Source organism: Ictalurus punctatus, chromosome 28 (assembly GCF_001660625.3).
Source record: "Ictalurus punctatus breed USDA103 chromosome 28, Coco_2.0, whole genome shotgun sequence".
In the NCBI taxonomy this organism is placed as follows: Eukaryota; Metazoa; Chordata; class Actinopteri; order Siluriformes; family Ictaluridae; genus Ictalurus; species Ictalurus punctatus.
The window spans coordinates 13,788,458-13,800,110 of record NC_030443.2 but is presented as its reverse complement, the minus strand read 5'-3'; the positions used below and the strand labels follow the sequence as shown (position 1 = coordinate 13,800,110).

Below are 11,653 nucleotides of genomic sequence, written 5' to 3'. Positions count from 1 at the left end.
TGAGGGACTGTATACCACAGACTGTGTAACACAGAACATTAAACTAACTTGTTTTCTGCAGACATTCCATAACATTAAAAGCAACTATAAATGGATTTTTTTTAAAAAAACATTATAAATGGAAATTGCTGTGGTACAAGATGAATAAACACTTCAGAACTGTTGATCACCTTTTCATCATACCACACTGTCGATTATTTTCCTTCAACATGACTAAGATGTTCAGCTGATCTACCAAACACAGACTCATCTACAGTGTGTAATACAGTAAGATAAAGTTCTAGTCTATTAGGGTCCTAATGCAAGGAAATGAATTTCCTCAGCTTTCCGGAAATCTCTAATGGTGTATGATTCAATGATGAATAATCATTAAAGAAAAAGGCTTTTAAAGGAATATTTCTGTTTGAATTTATGTGCATCAAGTATTCCTGCAAACTGGAAGTCTACTGTATAAAACATCTGGAGACATTATTACAAAGGGTAGGGATTTGAACGAAATGTGGATTCTGTTTAACCCTGGTCACACGAGGAAATAAAAAGACAGCACACCATTCACAGCACTAATCATTTTTTCGGTTTATGTTCACGAGAATATCTTCTCTGTACACATGAACAAAGGTGGAGCTTCTTTAAAATGCGCACACATAAAAATTAGTCACATGTCTCTAGGAAAGGTGTCAGTGTCCGAATCCAAAGTGCAAAAAAAAAAAAAAAAAACACCAATTCTACGTGACATCAAGGTTTTCAAATGCCTCCTCAGGTTTGGATAAATATCATGCACTGGATGCAGTCTTTAAAAAGCACAAGTACTTAACCGTTTGTTCATATGCAATTTATAAGCTCAGGCTCTGCGCGTCAGAGGTACTTCATACTCCTGATTGGCTTTCAATCAAAGAATTTACAAAAAGTTACACATTATGAGAAACACATCTACGTACAATCTAAAGTTAGAATACTTATAAAAAAATAATACAATAATCAATTATAGCGCAGTTATAATGTATCGTGGGGAGTCGTATAAAGTCTTATAACACATCCGTAATGTCCAATATTACTGCAGCTTATCAGTTGTTATAACTGGGATATGAAGGCAAACTCCATGTAAATGATAGATAAATGCAGATGGAAGCTGTATTTCAGAGAGGAAAGCTAATTGTTTTTATTTTTAAGGGAAAACCTAATAACTGTTAGGTTATGGGGGGGGACGGTTATGGGGGGGACGAGTGTAATTGAGAAAAATGAGAGAAAAAAACTATTAGTTACAACTTCCAGAATTTAGTTGCTTACTTGTAGTTTGGGAATATATTAGCAAAGTATAGTTTCAAATCACTCACACTATTCTAAAACAATACTGATGGTTCAGAAGCCTTTATACGAGATTGATTAATACATTATAATTGCAACAGTGTTTTCTACACCTATTTTGCTGCACACTGAGTGGCAGTGTTTTTGTTTCATTTCAAAACAGATATGTCATATGACCTTAAAAAAACAAAACTGTCCAACCGATGACATTCTGGTCTGTGGTTATAAGTGGGGACCATTTAACAGCCCTACATGGTCCCTGTTTCCATTTTCCAGTTTCCATCTACTAAAAAAAAAAAAATCTTATCATGTTGAGGCAGCCATGTTTGTGTAAATTGGAACAGTACCACTCATATCGCTCTATTTTCTCCCCATCTTTTATGGACCAGTTCCCTCCCATACAGCTTCAGATTTTCAGATTCGCTACGATTTCCTCAAACCACACACAAACCACAAAATTCCCTTTCGATTCCGTGTTTTAAAACTATCTGTACGGTTTGTCCAGCAGGTGTTGCCAGAGAGACGCTGTTTGCTGCTGGTTCGGTCTTCTCCGCTCTCCATCGACATGTCTCCGTTCCATCACTAGGACACCTGCTCCACCGGCCGCAGCTGCACGTCTCCGATCTAAAGACAAGAAATGTAGCGCAAGAAAACGAATCCGTTCAAGCAAATGAGACGGATACAAAGAAGAGACAGAGGCAAACGGTGCAAACGCTCACCTGAACATGTGGAGGGGCGCCGAGGACGTAGGTGACGGCGCTGGCTATGTCTTCTGCTTTCAAACACTACACAAGATCATAAGAAGGTTTCGATGTAATATAATATAATACATAACCACACACACACTCATACACACTCACACACCTGGCTCACCTTTATACTTTCATACACAGAAGCAGCTTTCTCTGGATCACTGTTGTGGTGTCTGAAGGCGAACTCCGTCTCCACTATGCCAGGAGATATACACTGTCCAGAACAAGACAGAATAAAATGAGCTAACATATATTCAGTAATCATATTAGCATGGAATATTAGCATGTATTTCTTGGTTTTTGGATGGTTCTGAAGCCGCACTCAGCCACTCAAGGCAATGTCAAGGCAATATGTTAACGAAAATGTAACATTATAATTCCTACAGCATGTGTGACATGGACCAGGCTCCTTTTTATATTTAGAATAAAGTCTTGTCGCTTTATAAATTATTAACGTTGACTATCATTAGCAGTAATAAAGTCTATATCACTTTTATTGTTTTATTGGTACTGAAATGACCCTTTCCTTTTGTTTTGCACCAAACCATGTTGAAGGAGTGGTGTATAGAAGCCATTTGTTGCTTCATATTGTTAAAGCAGCGTACAGGTGTTAAACCTATGCTAGCTCTATGTGTAAACGTGTGTGTGTGTGTGTGAGGTGGCACCGTGGCGCGGATGTGTGTCTTGGCCTCCCTCAGCTCCTGTCTGAGCCCCTCAGTAAGTGCCGTCACGGCGTATTTGGTGGCGCTGTAGAAATGCGCGTCGGCGCTCGGTACCATCCTGTGTCCTCCCATACTGTATAAAATACAACAACACACTCACCTTAAACATTATATTCTTCCATCCATCCATTTTCCATACAGCTTATCCTACACAGGGTCACGGGGAAGCCTGGAGTCTTATCTCAGGGAACTCGGGACACCCTGGGGACACGTTCACACACTACGGACGATTTAGAGATGCCACTCAGCCTACATGCATGTCTTTGGACTGGGGGAGGAAACTGGAGAACCCTGAGGAAACCCCTGAAACACGGGGAGAACATGCAAACTCCGCTCGCACAGGGCAGAGGCAGAAATCGAACCCCCAACCCATGGAGGTGCGAGGAAAACATTTTCCCCATTGCTTATTTAACCACGTGCGCACACACACTTATCATCAGGATTGTGTTTACACCACAGCGCTGCTGAATTCTGGATGTTGTGTTGATTATTTTTCTATAACAGCAGCTCTGACAGTAGTCTGGCTCCTACGTTTAAATTAATGCGTTGTCGTTTCTATAGTAACAACTTAAACAAGGGCTTAATATTCCAATAGTGTTAGATTGTTGATATGGTGAAGTTTTCTATGAGGAGATGTTTATTTAGCCATTTCTAGAAGGAGTCTCCGACATCAGTGTAAGTTTTTGGGGAAAAAGACTTCACTACAGTTACAGAACAAGCTGCATTCGTGTCTTATTAACTTCGAGAGAGATCAAAAACGAAAGAGGTGAGGGAGAAAACAACTGTTCATAGCTGCTATAACATAAGCGATAATAGGAACTTGTTTCACAGATGTTCTACTACATTAAACGCAACTATAAATAGATCGAAACTATGACGTGCGCTTTAATTAATAAAAATGTTTACAGAGCTGATGTCAGATTTCAGGATCAGACCTGTTGATGTTGATGATGTGTCCATCGTCCACGTTTCTCTCCCTCATGGACTGGTAGGCTTCACGTGTGCAGATGGCCAGAGCGAGAACGTTCACCTAAGAAAGAGATCGACACAGTTGAATTAAAAAGAACATTGGTCCGAAAGAGCCACAGCTTTCTTCTCGTTCTTTCTCCCACACAATTTAGCTCAATGTGGTTCTGGTTATTTCTGATCTAGGAAAGGACATTTGGACTTTGAAGAGATCAAGCAAGTGTTTCAGAGTGATACAGGACATTCAGGCAGAAATAATGACTGGCTGGATTTCTGCTTTCATCCATCCAGATTTAACTGCATTGTGAAGCATGACACTATAATTATTTAGCACGATTATTTTCCGCGCCATGTGTATTGCGATGTTATCAAAAGTCAGAATATGTTTATTTAGATGGAATTTAGAAGGAAGATTATGGGAAACACAAGAACTTGAGGTTTATTTTGAGTGATTTCCACTGGTCAATTGTGCATCATATGACCAGGAACATAAACTAACAAGGTGAAACAGGACAAGTTCCATTTGATATCTTTCAAGACGGTGAAGGGAAGTTAACATTAAGGACAATATTAAAACAGAGGGCTGGAATAAATTTCAGAAAATTGTGTAACTAATGCTCCAGAGTGGCACAACAGAAAAGCATTCACCCTATCATCAAAAGAGTCCGAATCCCGATGATGCCAAAGCCATCCATGAAAAAAATTGGCTGTGCTCTCTGTTGGGAGGGATTTTGCCTCTGTCAATCACAGCGACACTAGCTAACTATGGCCTTATGGTATGCAGAAAAGGGCAGGTAGTGTTTCCTAGTGTTTCCATTACGCAACATGAGCAGCAGTGTGAAAAGATGCAGTTGGCTGGATTCACGTGTCTCAAAGGAAGGGTCGCAATGCATCAGGTACCTATCCAAGGAACACTTGGTGTGAGGTGGGAATACAACCTGAATGGTATGTCAGTCCATCGCAGGGCACTGTGCACAACAAATACTCACACACACATTCACACACTCATTCACACCTAGGTGCAATTTAGTCTAGCCAATCAAACTACCGGCATATTTTTGGGAGATGGGATAAAAACAGAGAACCCAAGAGAAGACCTGAGATCCGGATAGAAGCAGGAAGCCTAATTTCTCTTTCATTTTTGTAAATATGACACTATTCCCTCGTTCTGATTTGTGAGGCTTAAATGAAAGAAAAAGAAAGTTGGCACTAAAATCCACACACACACACACACACGCTGTAAGAATGCTAGCCATGGCAACAAATGTACAGGCATGGGAAATGTTTAGCTGCTGAATGGGAGACGTTTCTGGTGAATAATGGATGGTGCAAAGCTCGATGAATCACACTGTATGAGGAAAGCCCTAACGCTCAGACAATAAAGCGGAAATACAGAGGCCTCTGGAGTCAAACAGTAGTGTGGGGTAACTTCAGGCTCTTTTGCTGAAGCCTTTGGAGTTTACACGCTTAACATATGTTCTGTATACTTCTGAAGAAAATGACCCGTTTTAAAATCAGTACTAAAAAATGGAACAATATTGACATGATTTCATATTACAGAATATTATTATATTCATGTCAGGTAAAAATAAAATAAATGTGTACGTAAATATATTAAAAAAAAAAAAAACTGTGATTTTTGTCCCTGCCATATGATCATCTCATATTTGTACTCCTATGTATAAACACACACACACACACACACACACACACACACACACACACACACCTGCCATCAAGAGAATCCGATAAAATCCTATTCTGTCTAGAATACAATGCTAATGGTATGAGGACATTAAGGACATTCTAATCATTTACATCAAATGTTTTTTCCCCCCAAATTAATAGTTTACTTTTAATCTATATTTCGGGTTAATAGTCATATTTACACAATAGTATGTGGCCTCATCAGTCAATATCGCAGTATCATTGAATAAAGACTCTAGAACTTATTTTCTTCTTCTCATTATCCTCAGAAAATCTGGTGAACATGTGACTTGTGGAATATACCAAATATTTCATAGGGATGGATGTGGAGCACAGGGTCAGCCATGATACAGCGCCCCTAGAGCAGGGGGGGGGTTAAGGGCCTTGCTCAAGGGCACAACAGTGGCAGCTTGGCAGTGCTGAGGCTTGAACCCTAGACCTTCTGTTCAGTAACCCAAAGCCTTAACCATTAAGCCCCCATTGCCCCCCCAGCACTTGATGTTAAATGGATTCACACATGAATGTAAAAATAAGCTTTTTACGTATTATAGAGATGTAGATTATATTTCAAAGTAAAGTGTACAGTGTATAGTGAAATAGCTTTTGTTTGTTTTTTTGTAGTGATGTAGATTTTGCAAGTTTTAGTAATGTTTTAAGGTATTTATCTGACACATGAACATAGGTTATTGTGACTTGTTTAAAATGTCTTTTACATTAAACTGAACAGACAACGTGTATGTCTTACATCGAGCATGTTCTTCCACCCCTCAGTGCGGCCACTAAGCAGAGGCTCGTTGTGAGCCAGGCCGGCGTTGTTGATACACACGTCCACCCCCTGAAGCAGGGTCTTTATGGCCGAGAACATGGAGAGGATCTCCTCCTCGTTGCACAGGTCACATTTATACGGGATCAGGGTCCCGCTGTAGCCCGCACTCTGACACTCAGCTGCCAGCTTCTGCAGAGAGAAATAGAGCGAGGAATATTTAATATTTTATATAAGTATGTGGATTTGTAGCAATGCAAATCTAAAACTAATAAAGGTATAGTCAATGAGGATGACTGTTTTATAGCTCAATACAAACAAATACAGCATTTCTTTGATCTAAAACAAATGTGCACACTTGGACACAAGTGTGATTCTGAATCGACTGGCAACACAACTAAGTTGCAAGTAGAAATGCCTCTTTGTTCTGACTGGTTGGATGCTGGTGGTGCGCATCATTTGATCCCACCCCGCCTCCCCCACCACCCGAGTCTGCAAGACTACAGTATGGAAGAATTTTTCTTTTCTGTAGAAAAGCAAAATGCATAACATTTATTTTGTGACAGCAGCAGTATTTCATTTTTGTCAAAATTTTGACATATTATTTTAAAATTCTGACTTAATATATAATTATTTTTGTTATCTCGTCATTATAACTTATTATCTTACATTTTTTAAAACTTATCTCAGACTCAAACATTTTACTTATGATCTTAGAATTTTTACATATAACCTATACATGTTTAATAGTAACAACTGTAAGTATCAACTATATAACAATTTTGAAGAGAAATGACTGCAGGAAATTAAATCAAAAGTTAATAAAAGAGATAAGTCTAAATTTTAAAATAATAATAAAACTCTTATAATAATGAATACGTTAGAAATATATATATATATATATATATATATATATATATATATATATATATATATATATATATATATATATATATGTCACGTATCGGGAAACTCTGGACTCCACTTCCCATCAGCCACTGCACTGCACTAGTTGTCACATGACCACCTGCACCTGATTCATGTTTTGGTTAAAACATGGGTATGAATAGTCCTTGTCTGCACCATTAGTTGTTCATGTCTCGATGTTTGTTTCTTGCCACAGTGTGTTTCAAGGTTGTCATAGTGTATTTGTTTCTTAGTACGTTTCTTTAAATAAATGTCTGCATCTGCATCTGCTTCTGGCTCAACTCCGATCTGTGATATATATATATATATATATATATAGATAGATAGATAGATAGATAGATAGATAGATTGATAGATAGGTAGGTTCCATTTCTGCTGAAAAAAAAAAAGTTTGTAGGTTTCAACAGTTTCTATTAAGAAGCTACACCAGGACGCTTGTACAGTTTTAAAAAAATAATCCATTGTATCTTTTTCTTTTAAATGGCGAGGCAAACTCCATTTGTTATTCAGAGGTAAGGCTTTGCAAATGCACCTCCAGGTCACACAGAACTGTTTGAACATGAAAAGATCAATATGGCTTAAAAGCAAACTAGAAGTATGATAGCAACCATTAACACAGAATAAAGTATTATTTAGAAAGAAATAACAATCAAAGTTATGTCTAATGAAATAGCCTGAAACTAAACTGACAGCCAGAAAAAAACAACCTCTCAACAACATGCCCTACCGCATTACACTCTGTGAAATATTTTACCTGTGAACCTCAAGACTAACACTCTGTGGAAACAAAGTAGCAGCAAATCTCATCAGTCCACAGCAATCAGGACCATCCTGATTTACCTATCACATTTCTCAATGTGTGAAATTAAGCGATTAATGCAACCTTAGCAGTTCAGTTTTAATTCTAATGATCAGATTTTTAGGTTTTGATACACCTTGTGAGCCTGTGGTTGCTGGGACTACGGTTGCTACTATAGCCTTAGGACTGCAATTGCCACATACAAATTTGCACTCACGTCTCCTTTAGTGAACAGTGGACTAGTTCAACAAAGACTTCATGTAAAAACCATAATGCACTTTCTTTTACTTTCACACTATCTGTTGTTACCCAGATGAGAACGGGTTCCCTTCTGAGTCTGGTTCCTCTCAAGGTTTCTTCCTCATATCTTCTTAGGGAGTTTTTCCTCACCGCCGTTGCCATTGGCTCGCACAATAGGGATAAATTCACACACTTAAAATCTGTAACCTGTCCAACGGCATATATGTTTCTATAAAACTGCTTTGAGACAATGTTCACACAATGATTCACACCTCTACCTTTGGCTTCCGTTGCCAGTATCGAGTAAACAATTTGTTTTGTTTATGCCAGTGTCGAGTAAACAATTTCGCCAGTGTCAAGGAAATCATTTTTTTCTGTTATTACCATAAAATTATTCTTTGGTAATCAGTAACGCTACAATACGTAGAGAATAGTTTGATACTCCCTTGAGACCAGATCAGTATCTTAATCTAAACTCTCAGTTATTGTACAACACGACACTGATTAGCATACAGTATATGTGTATGGATATGCACGTTAGAGTCTTTTAGCCATATTCAAGTCATTTCCAATTCTTATTATATCCACCATCCTTGACAGAATAATATATTGAATAATACAGTGATGCCAAAAGCTGTGGCCTCGAAAAATGTAATTCACACATTTATTGATTCATTTATTTATTTTCAGTCAGCCCTCATTTCTCTTTTCTCATCTACTCATTTCTGTTCTGGGGTTTCCAGGCCAATACCATGCAATATTGTCAAAGGCAGTTACAATACAACTGCCATTTGTTCTCTTTTGCTTTGGCTTCCTGTAAAAGATTTGGATTTGCAACAAGAGAGATGTCTCTTTCAATCTCTCAAGCACTCTCTGTCAACTCTGCGAGTTTACAGACATACTGAGAAGCAAAGAACACTACAGATAACAGATCGAGAAATGGAGATACACTGACTTCTTTTCGGATGCCTAACACATCAGCTTATCTCCACAGAAACACACAAACACCGAGATATACACAACCAAGCAGAACACCATGCAGCTTTAGTACACTGAACGTCTTGGAAAGTATTCAGGTCATTAAGCAGATCAAATACACAAATTCCATCTGAAATTGAAATGGAGGGAAAAAGCGTGACAGAGTGAAAGAAAAACAGTAGAAGAGAGACCGATGAGAAGGGAGGGAAGAGATCAGAATGGGCAAATTAAAGTTTGGATGGAGTTTAATAGTAGGCCACTGTTTAGAAACGCAAATTAAAACAGACTGGCTCTCTATAGAAAAGAAACTGTACCACAGGGGAGTTCTTTCATTTATTTACAAGAGTGTAAAAAAGGAGATTATTGATATGGTGATCTTTGGTGCCACTTATTGAAAAAAGAAAACATTAATATAAGTATCTAAGATACTATTTTTATACCCAATCATGTTACTGACCTGTTGCCAATTAACCTCCAGCTGTTTCTTTTCAGTAACACTTACTCTTCCAGCCTTTTGTTGTCCCAACTTTTTTGAGACATGTTGCGACCATCAACATTCATATGTGTATACTGAATATATATATACATATATACACACACCCCTGTTTACTTATTTCATTTTACTATTAGCAAGCGCTTCTGTGGTAAATTAACCATCAACAACAGCAACAGCAACAGCAATGTTAGCAAAAATAGTTCTGTGAATTAGCAGTATACTAATTCATTATGTTCAGGTACTGTATCACGGACATAAATTTTATGAAATAAATGAACATTTATTGATCACTCAGACTCTTTTCCTGAGTACATACAACATGTTAGCACAGCAGTTTATGTGTGATAAGTTCTCCTTATGCTAAAAAACAGGAATTAGCAGAGGAGATGAATAGTGGCAGACATTCACACCTTTAACAGGTTTTAAACATGAAAATATATATTGGTGATCAGCCTGGAGCTTCTGTGTTAAAGTAGGCAGCTAAATCAGAGCAAAAAAAGGAGAGAAAAGCTAAAGCTCATTTTAAACTTGAGGGAATAGCTGTGCCATTTCTGCTATATTACTCAGTGTAGCATCTTATGCTAGCTGGAAGAGGTGAGGTAGCAACTGGGTGTAGCAATTAGCAGTGAATGTGGTGAAATTAGATGGAAGAGTTCATCAATATCTAACATGCATAAATAGCTCGACAAACTTTCAATGGTGAGCAATGCGTTATATTACAAGGTTTCCTCTATGGCTAAATAAGAATGATGAGGGCAAACTATTACACACACACACACACAGAAAAAAGAGAAAAAAGGCTGAGCTAGAAAGAAATCAGCCTCAGTGTTGCTTCTTTGTGCCATCCATTCATCCATTTTCCATACTGCTTATCCTACACAGGGTTGGGGTGGGGCTGGAAACTATCCCAGGGAACTCGGGGCACAAGGCAGGTGCCAACCCATCACAGCGAAAAATCGCACACGCACCCATTCACACACTACAGACAATTTGGAAATGCCAATCAGCCTACACCGCATGTTGTTCGACTGGGGGAGGAAACGGGAGTACCCTGTGGAAGCCCCCGAAGCATGGGGAGAACAAGCAAGCTCTGTGCACACAGGAGGGAGGCAGGATACAAACCCCCAATCCTGGAGGTACAAGGCAAACACACTAACCACTAAGCCACCATGCCCCGCCTTCTTTGTACCAAAAAATTCATCCATCTTCTATACCACTTATCCTTCCTACAGGGTCACGGGGAAACCTGGAGCCTATCCCAGGGAGCATCGGGCACAAGGCGGGGTACACCCTGGACAGGGTGCCAATCCATCACAGGGTACATTCACACACACATTCATACAACACAGACACTTGGACATGCCAATCAGCCTACCATGCACGTCTTTGGACTGGAGGAGGAAACCGGAGTACCCCCGCAGCATGGGGAGAACATGCAAACTCCGCACACACAGGGCCATGGTGGGAATCAAACCCCCAACCCTGGAGGCGTGAGGCGAACATGCTAACCACTAAGCCACCGTGCACCCCTTCATTGTACCATTCTGTGGTGGTGTTGTATATGGTTAACACAAAAACCCAAAATAATCTGATTGGGGAAAACTCTATAAAAACATGAACAGAATTGGCCAGTTTACAGAGTTCATATCCTGCCTCGCAGTTTAAGGATTAAACTAGGCCGTCTAACAAACCCTCAGCCTTACAATAGACTCACAATGGCATCATCTTACATTGTAAATATAGCTTTCCCAGCTTTCTGACTCTATGTCCAACACGCCATGACGATAGCACTTTCTTCTCCCCCACACACGCATACACATATCCCACTCACACACCGTGACTCAGTGGTGTGATATTGTGTTGTAGAGAGCTGTTCCAAACACTCGCATTATAATTAGCAGCTTGTGTTGTGTTAAAGTATTAGCTCACGGTGTGCTTGTGTGTGAATAACTGTGTGTACCCACACATCAGGGTCCACACAGATTGTATTCTCACTCA

At 39.2% G+C, this 11,653-nt stretch overlaps 1 protein-coding gene across 1 annotated transcript in view; it reads right to left on the bottom strand.

Annotated features, from left to right (window-relative positions):
* Positions 1-551: 551 nt before the first annotated feature.
* Positions 552-11,653, bottom strand: part of dhrs11a (dehydrogenase/reductase 11a) — a 33,710-nt gene continuing 22,608 nt past the window's right edge. Inside the window, exons 2-7 of the mRNA XM_017460698.3 lie at positions 6,198-6,407; positions 3,715-3,809; positions 2,723-2,852; positions 2,179-2,271; positions 2,025-2,090; positions 552-1,929 (exon numbers count right to left, since the gene is read on the bottom strand). Of these exons, the coding sequence (XP_017316187.1) occupies positions 1,888-1,929; positions 2,025-2,090; positions 2,179-2,271; positions 2,723-2,852; positions 3,715-3,809; positions 6,198-6,407 (636 nt within the window). The 3' untranslated portion in view covers positions 552-1,887. The remainder of the gene's footprint in view (positions 1,930-2,024; positions 2,091-2,178; positions 2,272-2,722; positions 2,853-3,714; positions 3,810-6,197; positions 6,408-11,653) is intronic.